Source organism: Oryx dammah, unplaced genomic scaffold, assembly GCF_014754425.2.
Source record: "Oryx dammah isolate SB20612 unplaced genomic scaffold, SCBI_Odam_1.1 HiC_scaffold_26, whole genome shotgun sequence".
NCBI classification, from domain to species: Eukaryota; Metazoa; Chordata; class Mammalia; order Artiodactyla; family Bovidae; genus Oryx; species Oryx dammah.
This window is the reverse complement of record NW_024070210.1, coordinates 76,621,730-76,640,722: the sequence shown is the minus strand read 5'-3', so window position 1 is coordinate 76,640,722 and position 18,993 is coordinate 76,621,730. Positions and strand designations below refer to the sequence as shown.

Genomic DNA, 18,993 nt, shown 5'->3' with positions numbered 1-18,993 from the left:
TGCTGCAGCTCATGGGGTTGCAAAGAGTCAGACACGACTGAGCGACTGAACTGAACTGAACTGAGAGGATAATTGCTTTACAATGTTGTGTTGGTTTCTGCCATACAACAGCAGGAGTCGTCTTAAATATACATATGTCCCTTCCCTCTTGAAACTCCCTCCCACCCCCTACCCTATCCCACCCCTCTAGGCTGAGCTCCCTATGTTATACAGCAACTTCCCACTGGCTGTCTATTTCATATATGGTAATGTATAAGTTTCAATGCTACTCTCTCAATTCGTCCCACCCTTTCCTTCCCCTGCTGTATCCACAAGTCTGTCCTCAAACTCTGTGTCTCTATCCCTGCCCTGCAAACTAAAACTTATTAATCCAACCCTTTTCTTCAGGTGGGGAAATGCCAATCAAGGGGTTGGACTGAAAACTTGAAATAACTCTTCCACAGTGAGGATCATTTTCTCTGTTCTAGCTGTTGTGCTCTCATCCTGCTCCTCTCATTTTGCTTATCATCCTCACTTTTTCTTTAATCTGATGTCTCACTACAGCCATGCCTCTTTGTTTCTTGCTCTCTTCTCTTCCTTTACCGCATGCCAAAGCAAAAGTATAATATACAAGGAGACTGAAATACATAGGACCAAGAACCAACCGCACCGTTTCTCATATGCTTACAGCATAAGCATTCTTTTCCTTTAATTGAAAACAACTTAGAGAGTAGACTCGTGTAATATCCAGCACTGTCACACTCAACTAGCCATTTAATCAATCTATTCTATTGTCTCTCCTACAAAGGGAAAAAGGAATCTTCTCATTTCCTGTCTACCTACTCCCCAGTCTATGTAAGTTTCTGTCCTGGAAGAGATAAGAATGAACCCATGGCTTCTGGAAGTTTCTGAACTGGCAGACCATCGAACAAAACAAATATCCTTTCCCACGTGCGTTGTTTTCAGTTAACCCTTAATCTTTGACCAATAACTGATGCAAGCATCTACAAGCAAACTCTTTCTGTAAAGCTCCAGAGAGTAAATACTTTAGGCTTTGCAGTCCAAACACATCTACTCAACTCTGTCATCATAGCACCAAAGCAGCTACAGACAATAACGTAAGTAAGTGAGCATGGCTGTGCTCCAAAGAAACTTTACTTACAAAACACGCCAACCAGTGCCGTAGAACTTCTCCCTATTTGTCATCTCTCCACGTGAGAGAAACTTCTGTGCCACTGTGCTGCATTTTTATCATTTCTTTCTCTTATTCCTCCTCACTTCCCTCTTACCTCCATGATAACTCCTGTTTTGTCCATTCTAACTCCTGTTTTGTCCATTCTCTAGGTAAGATCTCTGCAGAGGATGGAAAGAATCAATAGCACATTGTTGACTGAGTTCATTCTGACAGGAATTCCCTACCCACCTCAGCTAAGGACGTTTCTCTTTGGGTTCTTCCTGCTGATCTACATCCTGACTCAGCTGGGAAACCTGCTCATTCTAATCACTGTCTGTGTAGACCCGCAGCTCCATGCCCGTCCCATGTACATCTTTCTTGGTGTTCTCTCCATCATTGACATGGGCATCTCCTCTATCATTGTCCCTCGCCTCATGATGAACTTCACTTTAGGCCTCAAACCTATCCCATTTGGTGGCTGCATCGCCCAACTCTATTTCTATCACTTTCTGGGCTCCACCCAGTGCTTCCTCTACACCTTGATGGCCTACGATCGGTATCTGGCAATATGCCGGCCCCTGCGCTACCCCATGCTCATGAATGCTAAGCTGAGTACCTTGCTTGTGGCTGGAGCTTGGGTGGCAGGATCCATGCATGGGGCTCTCCAGGCCATCCTAACCTTCCGTCTGCCCTACTGTGGGCCCAACCAGGTAGATTACTTCTTCTGTGACATCCCTGCAGTTCTGAGACTGGCCTGTGCTGATACATCAGTCAGTGAGCTTGTGACCTTTGTGGACATTGGGGTGGTAGTTGCCAGTTGCTTCTCGCTGATCCTCCTCTCCTACACACAGATCATTCAGGCCATCCTGAGAATCCGTACAGCTGATGGGCGGCGCCGCGCCTTTTCAACCTGTGGAGCCCATGTAACCATGGTAACTGTGTACTATGTACCCTGTGCCTTCATCTACCTGAGGCCTGAAACCAACAGCCCCCTGGATGGGGCAGCTGCCCTCTTCCCCACAGCCATCACTCCTTTCCTCAACCCCCTCATCTACACTCTGCGGAACCAAGAGGTGAAGCTGGCCCTGAAGAGAATGATAGGTGGCCCAGGGACTAAGAGTGAGGTTTGAAAGGATCGGTCCCCCATTGGAGGACCCTTCACATTTACAATTTATTCTAATGTTTAGATTTCAGTGAGGTTTTTTTCCTTTTTCTCTTGCATGTAGCCACATAACACCAGTACAACAGGATTAAATACAGTTAAAAGTAAAATACTTTGTAGCAGTTCCTTAGTGTCTTTCAGATAAACAACCTTCAGCTGCTCCAAGAGTGGGGAGTGAGGCTAAGGCCATTAGAAGGTAGCTTAGCACGTTAAGACATCCAGAGGATTGGTATATGGAAAGCATCCAATGGGCCTTCTGACCCATAAGCACATTGCTTACCCCCTCATAAGAGGAATCATAGTTCTTTTAATAGGAGAATGTTCTTCAGTTCTGTTCCACCTGTATATATATATATCTTAGGAGATAGTGCTAGGGGAAAACTGTAGGGATTTCTTGGTGGTCCGGTGGTTAAACAAGGGGTGTGGGTTCAATCCCTGGTCAGGGAACTAAGATCCCACATATGGCCACCAAAAAATAAAAAGAAGCTGTAGATTCCCTGCCGTGTGCATCTTTACAGGCCTGACTTTGAGGACATACTGACGCCCCTATGGAATGTGAAGAGGAACTAAAGTATTTAGCCTGCCTTGCCTGCTGAAGCAATAAACCTCCTCTTAAACTGGTACTTTCACAATCCAAAGCAAATTAAAAATCCAAAAACAAGAATACAATTAAGTGTCTCTAAATGACTCAATAATTCATTTCAGTTCAGTCGCTCAGTCGTGTCCAACTCTTTGAGGCCCATGAACCGCAGCACACCAGGCCTCCCTGTCCATCACCAACTCCCCGAGATCACCCAAAGTCACATGCATCGAGTCGGTGATGCCATCCAGCCATCTCATCCACTGTCGTCCCCTTCTCCTCCTGCCCCCAATCCCTCCCAGCAGCAGGGTCTTTTCCAATGAGTCAACTCTTCACATGGGGTGGCCAAAGTATTGGAGTTTCAGCCTCAGCATCAGTCCTTCCAATGAACACCAGGACTGGTCTCCTTTAGGATGGACTGGTTGGATCTCCTTGCAGTCCAGGGGACTCTCAAGAGTCTTCTCCAACACCACAGTTCAAAAGCATCAATTCTTCGGCACTCAGCTTTCTTCACAGTCCAACTCTCACATCCATACATGGCCACTGGAAAAACCATAGCCTTGACTAGATGGACCTTTGTTGGCAAAGTAATATCTCTGCTTTTGAATATGCTATCTAGTCTGGTCATAAGTTTCCTTCCAAGGAGTAAGTGTCTTTTAATTTCATGGCTGCAGTCACCATCTGCAGTGATTTTGGAGCCCAAAAAAGTAAAGTCTGACACTGTTTCCACTGTTTCCCCATCTATTTCCCATGAAATGATGGGACCAGATGCCATGATCTTAGTTTTCTGAACGTAGAGCTTTAAGCCAACTTTTTCACTCTCCTCTTTCACTTTCATCAAGACGCTTTTTAGTTCCTCTTCACTTTCTGCCATAAGGGTGGTGTCATCTGCATATCTGAGGTTATGATATTTCTCCTGGCAGTCTTGATCCCAGCTTGTGCTTCTTCCAGCCAGCATTTCTCATGATGGACTCTGCTTATAAGTTAAATAAGCAGGGTGACAATATACAGCCTTGACGTACTCCTTTTCCTATTTGGAACCAGTCTGTTGTTCCATGTCCAGTTCAAACTGTCGCTTCCTGACCTGCATATAGTTTTTTCAAGAGATAGGTCAGGTGGTCTGGTATTCCCATCTCTTTCAGAATTTTCCACAGTTTGTTGTGATCCACACAGTCAAAGGCTTATTACCCAACATCAAAAAATAAAGCTCAATATGAAATTTCCTTTTAAAAGAAAATAGTACGATTAATTAGGACAGCAGGATAATGTATCCAAATCCATATTCCATATCAAAATTAGATTCATGAGGTTGACAAGATTTCCTGGAGTTGGCATCCAGTCCCGTCACTTCATGGGAAATAGATGGGGAAACAGTGAAAACAGTGTCAGACTTTATTTTGGGGGGCTCCAAAATCACTGCAGATGGTGACTGCAGCAATGAAATTAAAAGACGCTTACTCCTTGGAAGAAAAGTTATGACCAACCTAGATAGCATATTCAAAAGCAGAGACATTACTTTGCCAACTAAGGTCCATCTAGTCAAGGCTATGGTTTTTCCAGTGGTCATGTATGGATGTGAGAGTTGGACTGTGAAGAAGGCTGAGTGCCGAAGAATTGATGCTTTTGAACTGTGGTGTTGGAAAAGACTCTTGAGAGTCCCTTGGACTGCAAGGAGATCCAACCAGTCCATTCTGAAGGAGATCAGCCCTGGGATTTCTTGGGAAGGAATGATGCTAAAGCTGAAAAACTCCAGTACTTTGGCCACCTCATGTGAAGAGCTGACTCATTAGAAAAGACTCTGATGCTGGGAGGGATTGGGGGCAGGAGGAGAAGGGGACGACAGAGGATGAGATGGCTGGATGGCATCACGGACTCGATGGACATGAGTCTGAGTGAACTCTGGGAGTTGGTGATGGACAGGGAGGCCTGGCGTACTGCGATTCATGGGGTCACAAAGAGTCGGACATGACTGAGCGACTGAACTGAACTGAACTGAAGCAATGTGGGCAAACTGTGTGCAGTATCTCTGGTTTCAATCACTTAGCATCTCCTTAACTTATTATGCTTCCTCCTTATTGTGAAGCTTTTTGTATTGAATGATTTCTTTATCCATGTGATGAAATCATGCTGTCTATCAATATAAAGCAAACTCTCTTGGTCATAGCACAGAGTCAACAGTTTGGTCATGTTAATGTTTATCTCCAAAGGACTCACAAATTCATCTACTTCATATAGGAGACAGAACACTAACTGTTATCCATTGGATGAAGCTGATCCACACAATTTCCTAATATTCTGTTCAGAAAACAAATGCCTTTGAGGTCAATTCCCTCAAATTAGAATTTTTTTAATCTAATATCTTAATTAGAAATATCTTAATCCTCAAAAATAATTAACAAATAAAGTGGTTGAATTGTGCATCACAAAAATAAGCTTAATTCTCTAGCTCAGAAACTAAAAAAATTTCCCAAGGCTATTATACCTCTTGTTCCTGTTTTCCCAGGTGCTTACCACAATTGCTATCATAGCTGTTGTCTTAACAATTAACAAAATAACATTAAAGTGATCTGTAAATGTATAACAAAAATACTGATCAACACGAACTAATACTGAAGCAAACATTTGTTTAAAAAGTAGATTGGGCACTGTTATGAATTTGTTAAATTAACACTTAAGTGGACCACAAGGTGCCAGATTAAAAACCATGGTTTAACAACAGAACACACAGGGCTTGAAATAGAGAGGTTTATTATTACTCACAGGTCCTGGAGACAGTACCCAGCAAGACTCAAGGGGCCATATGGGAAGGGCAAGGCAGAATGCAGATAGAGAACGACACAACCTAGGGCATATGCCTTTATTCAGGTTGGTGTGTAGAGTGTTTGAGGTTCCAGGCTCAGGCCAGGTTAATAAATTCAAACCAAAAGAGCAGAGTTTTGGGAAGCCACATGTGGTTCTCATTTAAAGGGCACATAAGGGGAAAGTGCTAGAGGCAAGACAGCTGGTTGATCATTAAGGTGCTGGGGGAGTCATACCAGGAACTTCAATTTGGTTGTGACTCTGAGGGCTCCTATCTATAGAGTATATAGTCATGTGAGGGGCCAAGAGTCAGTTTAAGGTTACTGTCGGCTGCTTGGCCATTGTACATTGGACCGTACAATGGGGTAGTCATTCTGTAAAACAGTTTGGCAGTTACTAAAAACATTAAAACTAGAATTACCGTATGATCCAGTGATCCCATTTCTGGGTATATATCTAAACAAGTTGAAAGTAGGACCTCAAAGATATTTGTACACCCATGTTCGTAACAATATTATTCACAATCACCAAAATGTAAAAACAACCCTTTTGTCCCTGAACAGATTTTGTTTGGATAAGCAAAATGTGATATACACACACAGTGGAACATTATTCAGCCTTTTTTTAAAAAGGAAATTATGAAACCTGTTACAACATGGATGAATCTTTAAGGCATTATGCTAAGTAAAATAAGCCTGTGACAAAAAGACTCTTATATGAGTCTATACAAATTCCTCTTATATGAGATCCCTAAAGAAGTCAAATTCATGTAGACAGAAGTAGAATGGTGGTTGCCAGGGCCTGAAGGTAGAGGAAATGGAGAGCTAACAGAATTTCAATTTTGCAAGATGCAAGGAATTCTAGAGATTGGTTGTACAAGGTAAATATACTTAACACTACTGAACTAAACATTTAAAAATGGAAGCTGGTAAATTTTATCTGTATTTTACAATTAAAAATAAAATGTAAAATCTTTTAAGGAAAGGGCAGGAGGAGAGGGAAAGAGGAATATAGATGAGAAAGGCCATATGTCCATTGAAGCTAGCTGAAGGTAGGAATTCATTCTATTTATTCATGTGTGTTTCAGTTCACTCACTCAGTCATGTCCGACTCTGCAACTCCGTGGACTGCAGCACACCAGGCTTCCTTGTCCATCACCAACTCCCGGAGCCTGCTCAAACTCAAGTCCATCAAGTCAGTGATACCATCCAACAATCTCTTCCTCTGCCGTCCCATTCTCCTGCCTTCAATCTTTCCCAGCATCAGGGTTTTTTCCAATGCGTCAGGTGGCCAAAGTATTGGAGTTTCAGCTTTAGCATCAGTCCTTCCAATGAATATTCAGGACTGATTTCCTTAAGGATTGACTGTTTGATCTCCTTGCATTCCAAGGGACGCTCAAGAGTCTTCTTCAACACCACTGTTCTTCAGCTCTCAGCTTTATTTACAGTCCAACTCTCACATCCATCCATGACTACTGAAAAAATCATAGCTTTGACTAGATGGACCTTTGTTGGCAAAGTAATGTCTCTGCTTTTGAATATGCCATCTAGGTTGGTCATGTATGTTTGGAAATCCTCATAATAAAAGTTTTTTAAGCCATAGTCCTGAAAATCTCAGGAAGAAGGTTTCCAAACTGAGGGGAAAGCTAGTACAAGCCTCCAGGATAGAAAAGAGTTTGGCATGTTTGAAAGGAAAGCAAATGTTGTTGAACCGTAGTTCCTAGGGGGACAGAGTACATGATTACACAAGGGTCAGCTCATGTAAAACCGTGGAAACTATGTAGGAAGTCTGGATTTAATTCATCAGCAGCTTAAAACAAAGCCCATTTATTAGCTCATGGTTTTATAGGTCACAAATCCAAAGCATAGAAGGAATTGGTTCTCTACTTAGGATGTCACAGGGCTAAAATCAAGGAGTTCCTGAGTGGAGTTCCTGGTTGTCATCCTAGCTCACATGTCAGTTCCTGGCAATTATAAGACTTGGGTCCCTGTCTCCTTGTTGTCTGTCAGATAAAGGACATTCTCAGCTTCTAGGGCATTCTCAGCCCCCTGCCCAAATTCCTTGCCTCATGGCCCTCTCCATCTTCAAGGCCAGCAATGGAGACTCACCCTCACTTGGAATCCCTCTCCTGCTTTGAGTCTCTCCACAAAGAATGCAGTCCTAATTGCCTGAAGGCTCACCTGATTATGTCAGGCCCAAAGGGGATAATCTTCCTATTTCAAGATCAACTCATTTGGAGCCTTAATTACATCTGCAAACTCCCTTCACATCAACACCTAGCAGAAATTTTGATTGTGTTTGATTGAATAACTGGGAGAGAGTATACATACCAGAGGGCAAAAATCTTGGAGGTCATCTTAGCCAGGTACTTAAAAGCTTCTCAACTTTCTCAGTTTTCGTACTGGATAAAATGGGTGATTTGCTAGAAATCAGCTTCAAGAGGCATAGTTACCTGCCTCCAGCTGTGGCATCTTTGGGGATACTGCAGCATTGGAAGGGCACTGTCCCCAGCCAGTGAAAGTGCAGTGAGGCCACCTAGGGTCAAGCTGTTTCTGCCCAACTCTACTTTAAGCAGCCCCTGCCCCACAGCTCTCATTGGGCTGCCTGAGACTTTCTCAGAACTGCATGGCAGTCTGAGGCTCTTCCTACCCAGCCTTGCTTCCTTATCCCTGTAGGTCTGCTATTCTGACTCTTAACAATCAGCTTCCTAGAGAACCTGAATTAAAATACCTGACAATATAAAAAGATGGAAATAAATAATACCAAGTGGAAATCTCCATGTCACCTTCCCTCTCTTGAACAGTAAAGTTATATTTTCTCACTGGGATGTATATACTAGCTTATTTCTTTCTTGAAAGGAGATCCCAGTGACACCTCCATGACTGCCACACCGAGGATGTACCCACTTCTACAATTTTGGAATGTGTTGTGGAGCAATTTACCATCCATTGTTGACGTAAACTATGGCTGCGACTGTAACTCTTCTATTGTCCACCTTGGTGAGTAGGCAGAGATCTGTATCTGTTTTGTTCACCACTGAATTTTTAATGGGAAGAAGAATGCTTAGAACATAGCAGATGCTTAATAAGTTTGTCTAATTAGTGAATAAATATAATTAAATCTCTTGCCCCTTCACTTTATAAAAGAATACTTATTACCTCTCCCATCCTTCCCTCCATCTCTCTATCTTCACCTCCAGATTTCTGGCATCTGTGTTTTTTAATTGTCAAAGTTGATAATATTTTTATTCCATTCCATAACCACCAGTAGACCTTCATTACTCTGTTTATGATAATTCCAAATATATAAAACCACTAAAAACAACTTACCTAAAGAGCATTACATTCAGTTCTGTTCAGTCGCTCAGTTGTGTTCGACTCTTTGCGACCCCATGGACTTCAGCATGCCAGGCCTCCTTGTCTATCACCAACTCCCAGAGTTTACTCAAACTCATGTCCACCGAGTCAATGATGCCACCCAACCATCTCATCCTCTGTTGTCCCCTTCTCCTCCCGCCTTCAGTCTTTCCCAGCATCAAGGTCTTTTCAAATGAGTCAGTTCTTCGCATCAGATGGCCAAAGTATTGGAGTTTCAGCTTCAGCATCAGTCATTGCAATGAATATTCAGGACTGATTTCCTTTAGGATGGACTGGTTGAATCTCCTTGCTAACCAAGAGACTCTCAAGAGTCTTCTCCAACACCACTGTTCAAAAGCATCAAGTCTTTGGTGCTCAGCTTTCGTTATAGTCCAACTCTCACATCCATACATGACTACTGGAAAAACCATAGCTTTGACTAGACGGACCTTTGTTGGCAATGTAATGTCTCTGCTTTTTAATGTTGTCTAGGTTGGTCGTAACTTTTCTTCCAAGGAGCAAGCGTCTTTTAATTTCATGGCTGCAGTCACCATCTGCAGTGATTTTGGAGCCCAGAAAAATAAAGTTTGTCACTGTTTCCATTGTTTCCCCATCTATTTGCCATGAAGTGATGGCCTGCTGCAGGGTTGGGGGCACTGAGTGGTAGCAGTGTGTGCTGGGACCTTTTGAAGGAGGTTGCCATTATCTTCATTACCTCCACCATAGTTTGGCCCCAGGTTAATAATAGGGAGGGAACACACCCCCACCCATCAACAGAAAGTTGGATTGAAGATTTACTGAGCATGGCCTCACCCATCTGAATAAGACCCAGTTTCCCCCTCAGTCAGTCTCTCCCATCAGGAAGCTTCCATAAGCCTCTTATCCTTCATCAGAGAGTAGACAGACTGAAAACCACAGTCCCAGAAAACTAACCAATGTGATCACATGGACCACAGCCTTGTCTAACTCAATGCAACTATGAGCCATGCCGTGTAGGGCCACCGAAGCCAGACGGGTCATGGTGGAGAGTTCTGACAAAATGCAGTCCACTGAGAAGGGAATGGCAAACCACTTCAGTATTCTTGCCTTGAGGACCCCATGAACAGTATGAAAAGGGTATTACATTATGACTGTGTAAATATTGCTCATATGGCCAGTTAAGAATGCTGGGACTACACATTGTAATTGGTTATCTTCCTTATTCTCTTGCTCATGCCTCTCTCCTTGAGTTTTTACAAATTTTCAGTCATTACATCATCTAAAGGATTCTCTTTTTGTCCCCAGAGGACCTCTGCCCTCCAGTTTGGCATCATAGTGTGGCTCAGTGGGTAAAGCATATGCCTACAATGCAGGAGACCCGGGTTAGATCCCTGGGTCGGAAAGATCCCCTGGAGAAGGAAATGGCAACCCACTCCAGTACTCTTGCCTGGAAAATCCCATGGACTGAGAAGCCTGGTAGGCTACAGTCCATGGGGTTGCAAAGAGTCGGACACGACTGAGCAACTTTCCCTTCCTTAGTACCCCAGCCAGGAATTGAACCCATGCTCCCTAAAATGGAGAGTTCTAACCACTGGGCAACCAGGCAATTCCCTCTAGTGACTTTAATATTTTATATTTTATATACATTATTATATACATTTTTTTACAATTTGCTATCCCCACACACACACATTATAGGCTTCCCTAGTGGCTCAGATGGTAAAAAAAAAAATCTGCCTGTAATACAGGACATCCACGTTCAATCCCTGGGTTGGGAAGTCTCCTGGAGAAGGAAATGGCGACCCATTCCAGTATTCTTGACAGAGAATTCCATGGACAGAGGAGACTGGCGGGCTACAGTCCATGAGGTCTTAAAGAGTCAGACACGACCAAACAACCAACACTTCACTTCTTTGAGCAACCAACTGTTGAATGACAGCTCTCTTTCCTTTCCTCCACATTATAAAATATAATGTTCATTCCTTCAGGTCAGTACATATGGTTCTAACTCATTCTTTCTGAATAGCTGCACAATATTACTCAGGATGATTTTCATAATTTATTTAATCGTTCATCTTTGTGAATATTATAGAGTGTTTTGAGTTTTTGTCACTATGAACAAAGCTGAAATAAATATCTAAATACATCTAAAAATACTCTTACATATTATTACTTTTAGTACGGACAGGTTTTATTTATTTTTGGCTAGACTGGGTCTTCCTCACTGCGCAGGCTTTCCTTTAATAGCACAACTCTCTCTAGTTGTGAGATGAGTGCAATTGTGCAGTAGTTTGAACATTCTTTGGCATTGTCTTTCTTTGAGATTGGAATGAAAACTGACCTTTTCCAGTCCTGTGGCCACTGCTGAGTTTTCCAGATTTGCTGGCATATTGAGTGCAGCACTTTTACAGCATCATCTTTCAGGATTTGAAAGAGCTCAACTGGAATTCCATCACCTCCACTAGCTTTGTTCATAGTGATGCTTCTTAAGGCTCACTTGACTTTGCATTCCAGGATGTCTGGCTCTAGGTGAGTGATCACACCATCGTGGTTATCTGGGTCGTGGAGATCTTTTTTGTATAGTTCTTCTGTGTATTCTTGTCACCTCTTCTTAATATCTTCTGCTTCTGTTAAGTCCATACCATTTCTGCCCATCTTTGCATGAAATGTTCCCTTGGTATCTCTGATTTTCTTGAAGAGATCTCTAGTCTTTCCCATTCTATCATTTTCCTCTATTTCTTTGCATTGATCACTGAGGACGTCTTTCTTATCTCTCCTTGTTATTCTTTGGAACTCTGCATTCAGATGGGTATGTCTTTCCTTTTCTCCTTTGCCTTTTGCTTTTCTTCTTTTCTCAGCTATTTGTAAGGCCTCATCATACAACCATTTTGCCTTTTTGCATTTCTTTTCCTTAGGGATGGTCTTGATCCCTGCCTCCTATACAATATCACAAACCTCTGTCCATAGTTCTTCAGGCACTCTGTCTATTAGATCTAATCCCTTCAATCTATTTGTCACTTCCACTGTATAATGCAACCCACTCCAGTACTCTTGCCTGGAAAATCCCAAGGACAGAGGAGCCTGGTAGGCTACAGTCCATGGGGTCACAAAGAGTCAGACATGACTGAGTGACTTCACTTTCACTTTCACTTGAATAGTCTAGTGGTTTTCCCTACTTTCTTCAAGTTTGAATTTGGCAATAAGGAGTTCATGATCTGAGCCACAGTCAGCTCTCAGTCTTATTTTTGCTGACTGTATAGAACTTCTCTATCTTTGGCTGCAAAGAATATAATCAATCTGATTTCGGTGTTGACCATCTAATGATATTCATGTGTAGAGTCTTCTCTTGTGTGGTTGGAAGAGGGTGTTTGCTATGACCAGTGCATTCTCTTGGTAAAACTGTTAGCCTTTGACCAACTTTGTTTTGTACTCCAAGGCCAAATTTGCCTGTTACTCCAGGTAGCTCTTGACTTCCTACTTTTGCATTCCAGTCCCCTATAATGAAGAGGACTTCTTTTTTGGGTGTTAGTTCTAGAAGGTCTTGTAGGTCTTCATAGAACTGTCCATGTTCAGCTTCTTCAGATTATTGGTCGGGACGTAGACTTGGATTACTGTGATATTGAATGGTTTGCCTTGGAAACAAGCAGAGATCATTCTGTCATTTTTGAGATTACATTCAAGTACTGCATTTTGGACTCTTGTTGACTCTGATGTCTACCCCATTTCTTCTAAGAGATTCTTGCCCACAGTAGTAGATATAATGGTCATCTGAGTTAAATTCACACTAGTAAAGTAATGCTCAAAATTCTCCAAGCCAGCCTTCAACAAGACATGAACCATGAAATTCCAGATGTTCAAGTTGGATTTAGAAAAGACAGAGGAACCAGAGACCAGTACCAACATCCGCTGGATCATCGAAAAAGCAAGAGAGTTCCAGGAAAACATCTACTTTTGCTTTGTTGACTACGCCAAAGCCTTTGACTGTGTGGATCACAACAAACTGTGGCAGATTCTTAAAACTCAACATTCAGAAAACAAAGATCATGGCATCCAGTCCCATCACTGCATGGCAAATAGATGGGGAAACAATGGAAACAGTGACAGACTATTTGGGGGGAGGCTCCAAAGTCACTGCAGATGGTGACTGCAGCCATGAAATTAAAAGACACTTACTCCTTGGAAGAAAAGTTATGACCAACCTAGACAGCATATTAAAAAGTAGAGACATTACTTTGCCAACAAAGGTCCATCCAGTCAAAGCTGTGGTTTTTCCAGTAGTCATGTATGGATGTGAAAGTGGACTATAAAGAAAGTTGAGCACTGAAGAATTGATGCTTTTGAACAGTGATGTTGGGGAAGATTCCTGAGAGTCCCTTGGACTGCCAGGAGATCCAACCAGTCCATCCTAAAGGAAATTAGTCCTGAATAATCACTGGAAGGACTGATGCTGCAGGTGAAACTCCAATACTTTGGCCACCTGATATGAAGAACTGACTCATTGGAAAAGACTCTGATGCTGGGAAAGATCGAAGGCAGGAGTTCAATGGACATGAGTTTGAGTAAGCTCCAGGAGTTGGTGATGGACAGAGAAGCCTGGCATGTTGCAATCCATGGGGTTGCAGGGAGTGGGACATGACTGAGCGACTGAACTGAACTGACTCTCTAGTTGTAGTGCTTGGATGCTCATTGCAGTGGCTTCTCTTGGTGCAGAGCATGGGTTCTAGGATGCACAGGCTTCAATAGTTGTGGCACATGGGCTCAGTAGTTGCGGTTCCCGGGCTCCAGAGTGAGGGCTCAATAATTTGTGGTACACAGGCTTAGTTGCTCTGTGGTATGTGGGATCTTCCCGTACCAGGGATCCAACCCATGTCTCCTGCATTGGCAGGTGGATTATTAGCCACTGTGCCACCAGGGAAATTCAAGGATAGATTTGAAAGTTTGTTTTTTTTATATCAAAGGGGATATATAGTTTTTATTTATTTATTTATAAACATCTTTATTAAATGGTCTTTAAATCCATTAGAGTGAAGTGAAGTCGCTCAGTCGTGTCTAACTCTTCGAGACCCCATGGACTATATCCTACCAGGGTCCTCTGTCCATGGAATTTTCCAGGCAACAGTACTGGAGTGGTTGCCATTTCCTTCTTCAGGGGATCTTCCCGATGCAGGGATTGAACCCAGGTCTCCCGCACTGCAGGCAGACGCTTTACCCTCTGAGCCACCAGGGAAGCCTAAATCCATTAGAGAAGAGCTATTATTAATATGTCCAGTCCCTAAAGGGACATTCTTATTAAAGTAAGTGCACAGAACACTCATATAAGCATCCTTGATACATATGAGGTTTTGTGAGATTTTTGTTAAAGTGTTATTTGACATATAACATTTGTAAATTTAAGGTATACAATATGTTGATTTGATTCATTTATATATTATAATATGATTGTCATTGTATTGATAATCTGCACCTCTTTCATGTCACATAATTATCCTTTCTTTTTAGGGATTGAAATAATTAAGATATAGTCTCTTAGCAAGTTTGATGATTATAAAATATTGTTACATAGTTTTAATACTAATAGATACTACTATGTTACTTCCCCAAAAGTTTGTACCAAGTCATGTTCCTAATTCATTGTGTTGAATATAATCATATATTATAATATATAATATAATATGTATATGTGTAAATGCATGCCCATTTTCACACTTTCACCTACCCACTGCTGGTGTTTAACACTTCTGGAGTTTGTTTCTGCACAGGAGGGTTTCCCTCCAAATCCCTCTCTATCACCCACCCCCTTGGATGAGAGGGGACTGCAAACTCAAACACACAGAACCATTCATAGTCAATGCCCTTGAAAATTTTATTAAAGCAGCAGGTTTAGGGGCAAATGGGCTCAGCAGATCCCTGGGGCATAACTGCCCACAACTCGCTCTGACTTTCTCTTCCACCCTAGGGACTGAGGGACCAAGCCCCAGGAAAGAACTTAGCATTAGCTTTCTCTCCCTCTGCAGCCAGGACAAAGCAATTAAACAGGACAAGAACCAAAAGTCCCAAAGGGTGCTGATGACAAGCCCACCTGCCCTCTGCCTCCACCATCTATCTCTCTAACACAAATCCACAGGACTGACAGTGAGAGAGCAGGCGTTGGGGCTAGGACTCAGGGAATGGTGGGAGCCCAGACTCTGCAGGAATCCACGCCAGCTGGGGTTGAGCAGGACATCACAGAGGGAATGAGATGCGGTGAAGCAGAGCAGCAGACAGCCGTGGTGCGCAACTACAAAGGCTATTCTTCCAGACGAATCGGATGTTTGCCCGCACAGACTATTCTCACATCCATCTGGAAGGTGACACCTTTATAGTGACAGTGCGGGGGCATAGCCTCTGGGTAGAGATTACACTGAGTAACTTTGAAGATGATGAGGTGGCAGCTGTGAAACTCAGACGACTTCATACACGTCACAGCTGGACCCTCGCAAAGCCCACGAGTGCTGGGTGACACACTGTGGACAAAGATCTTGCTCTTCTTACAGCTCTTGTCAGTGGCCAGCCCTCGAGCCTTCATCATCATGTCACAGTAATATTTGTGGTTGGCAGAGATCTTTGTTCTGGGCCTGTCAGTTTGGTGACGAAGGAGGTCTTGGGCCTCAGAGAAGGAAGGCTGGTCCATTAGGAGGAACAAGAGGAGAGCCCATGTCAGAAGCATGTTTTCTGTTAGAAAAATGGAGAAAGGAAGCAAAAAGGAGAATTGTTTCTCTTATCTCAGAACACTAGATATTTATGTGCTTAAAGTCCACCCCCCACCTCCCAGGATTACAAGTGCTCTCCACTTGTCTCCAGTAACACTGCTTTCTTGAACTCCTTCCAGAAAACCTCTGTAGTCTTTCTTCCTTCCAACATCCATCTTCCCTTTCTTCTTTCCAAGACCTCCTTCCCTCATTTCTTCTCGTCCCACAGCCATAGCCCAGTATAGTCTCAATCATCTTCCTTAAGACTATACTCATTAAAGAAATTGGGCTAGAGGGATCCATCACTCAGAGAGGTGGGCAGCTTACACCCCTTAATGGTCTTACATAAGAGAGCAAAACTGAAGCTCAGGTGATCCTTGATCTTGAAACAAGCAGTAACACTAATTTACGAAGTTCTTTACAATGATGCTCTTCAACTTTTTATGTGCGTCGATTCTCGGCCTTTTGGCTAAGAACAAGTGTAAATTTTTTATGTGCAATTATCTGGGGACCTTGTTATATAGGTTCTGACTCAGTAGATTTGGGATGGAACCTGAGATTTTCATTTCTAACTAGCTGCCAAATGATTTTTATCTGTGGGTCACCCTTTAAATAACAAGGCGTTAGAATTTAGAGTTTACAAAGAACTCTCATATATATTGGTCATCACCCTCTCTGCAAGGTAAGATAGGTATTATAGTGACCCATTTTTAGTAACTGACTTTCAGAACAGTTGAGTGAATTGCCCAAAGTCATACAACATCATGAAGCCAAACACAAATCTTAGAACCTCTAGGGCCAAGGAAAATTCTCTGTTCTGTTCTAATTTGGATTAATCCAGTAGACCACTGCATTACCTACAAATACAAAGCACTTCCATTGAAAACCTACTTCATACCTACCTAAGAGAAAAGCTTCAACAACTTTGCTTGCTGAACAACCTTAAACAACAACTTTGAACAACCTTGCTCTCATGCTCATTCTCTCTACTTATAAGAACCTCACTTGGCCCCTTATACATTCCTATTTTCCCACTCCTCTCTCTGGGACCAAAGAAGGATCACTACAACTACCTCAACCTCTTCAGTGAGACGCCTCACATACCCAGTCTCAATCCTGTGTGTGCTCCTTTACTTGGTCCCGGTTGATGCTCCTAGAGAGTTAGGTACTGGAGATTCCTTGGCTGGAAAGGTTTCTGAGTCTCTCTCCTCTTGGCTTCTGTTATTAGAGCACACAGCTGTAGGGGCTGGAGGCTGCAAGGGGTGAGGTTGAGTAACCCAGGTACTGACCCATCACTTTCTGACGCTACAAGATGCTGAAACTTTCTGGCCTGATACCCAAATCATACCTCATTTTATGCTCCATTTAATGAGTCCAAACATTGGGAGCAGGGTTTCTCTGGGATTAGATGACCTCACACAGCCTGAAGTGTGAAGAGAAGCAAAGGCAAGGAGCCTGGCCTCTTGGCCTTCGTCTCCACTCTCCGGTCCTATCTTTGCCACAAGTTATACAGTGAATGGGTCCCTGTTCCCTCTGTGGAGAAGCTAGGCAGCTCTTAAAGGCAAGAAACTACAACAGCAGAGCTCCTCAGCCAATTTGGGCCCAGCACAAGCAACAAGCCAGCCTCCATCACCTCTCTTTCCCCCAAACCCTAAAGTCCCTAAGTAGCCTTGAGGCTCTCAGACTAGAGAATCTAACAATCAAGGGTTCTCAGGATAATAATATTTACAGTTTTCCAGAGAAGAAAAGGCAGTAAGAAAAGAAGTAAGGAGGAGCTGACAAACTGTTGAAGAGAATGGCGGGGCCTAAGGTCTGACAGAAGAAACAGGAAGCTGGTAACGTTGACAACTACTCTCTTTAACACCCTCTTAGCTACTAGGACTTAAGATCCAGACATCCAAGGATCTCTCTTCTCTCCACCCACAGCTAGGGCTCTGTTCTCCACATGTTTGCCCTGGAACCACACTAAACCAGCTCTCCAGTGCCTTGGCAGCCTGATCTTTGCCTGACCTCTGCAGCTTTTGTCACCCTCCGGGGTAGCTTATTGCATTTTTTTCTCTGCCTGTTGATTCTTTCAGCCTGACCACTCAGTCCTTCTAGGCCTCCCTCTGTGCTCCAGAACTTTGCGTGTGATTCAGGCCTCACCTGACCTTCCACATGCTAATGCACAGGAACCATTATTCCCAGACCACAGGATATAGAACACTGAAGTAAAGAGATATTTACCTAGCAATGAAAAGGTATGTGGGTAGTAGAGTAGAATGAAGATTTGAAATATGTAGAATTGTATCATATAATTAGTATGCCTATTCTAGATATGTCACATAAGTGGAATCCTACAATATTTGTTCTAAGTTTTCCATTTTAAATAAGGTCTTTAGGTCCATCTGTGTTCTCGCATGTATCAGAATATCATGCCTTTTTTAAGACTGAATAATATTCCATTGTATCACTATACCACATTTTCTTTATCCTTTCATCATTTGATGATTGTTTGGGTTGTTTGTAAATTTTGGCTATCATGCATAATGCAGCTATGAGCATTCATGTACAAGTTTTTGTGAAAGCATGGCTTTTAATCTGAGACTTGAAGAAAGTGAAAGAATTAGGCAAGAAGAGCACAGTTAATGAGAGTGATGGTCAGGAATATAAGAAAAGATAGGACAAATAGCATGAGGCCAGATCATTTAGATCTTTGTAAGGAATATGGATTTCATTCTAATCAAATGCCAAAGCCTGAATCAGAGCTTTACACCGACATGATCCAACTTGTGTTTAAATACTGTCGTTGTTGCTGCTACATAGTGAATGGATTGTAGAGGGCAAAACACAGTAACCAGTTAAGGGGTGATCAGTCAGCTCAGTCGCTCAGTTGTGTCCGACTCTGCAACCCCAGGGACCGCAGCACGCCAGGTTTCCCTGTCCATCACCAACTCCCAGAGCTTACTCAAACTCATGTCCATTGTGTCGGTGATGCCATCCAACCATCTCATCCTCTGTCGTCCCCTTCTCCTCCTGCCTTCAATCTCTCCCAGCATCAGGGTCTTTTCCAATTAGTTCTTGGCATCAGGTAGCCAAAGTTGGAGTTTCAGTTTCGACATCAGTACTTCCAGTGAATATTCAGAACTGATTTCCTTTAGGATAGACTGGTTGGATCTCCTTGCAGTCCAAGGGACTCTCAAGAGTCTTCTCCAACACCACAGGTCAAAAGCATCAATTCTTCAGTGCTCAGCTTT

At 42.8% G+C, this 18,993-nt stretch overlaps 2 protein-coding genes across 2 annotated transcripts; one reads left to right on the top strand and one right to left on the bottom strand.

Annotated features, from left to right (window-relative positions):
- The first annotated feature begins 1,341 nt into the window (after positions 1-1,341).
- LOC120853378 (olfactory receptor 10G3) lies at positions 1,342-2,283 on the top strand. Its single transcript, XM_040227185.1, has one exon. The coding sequence runs from the start codon at positions 1,342-1,344 to the stop codon at positions 2,281-2,283; it is 942 nt and encodes a 313-aa protein (XP_040083119.1).
- A 13,032-nt stretch (positions 2,284-15,315) lies between these two features.
- Positions 15,316-15,699, bottom strand: LOC120853695 (ribonuclease-like). Its single transcript, XM_040227646.1, has one exon. The coding sequence runs from the start codon at positions 15,697-15,699 to the stop codon at positions 15,316-15,318; it is 384 nt and encodes a 127-aa protein (XP_040083580.1).
- Positions 15,700-18,993: the final 3,294 nt, after the last annotated feature.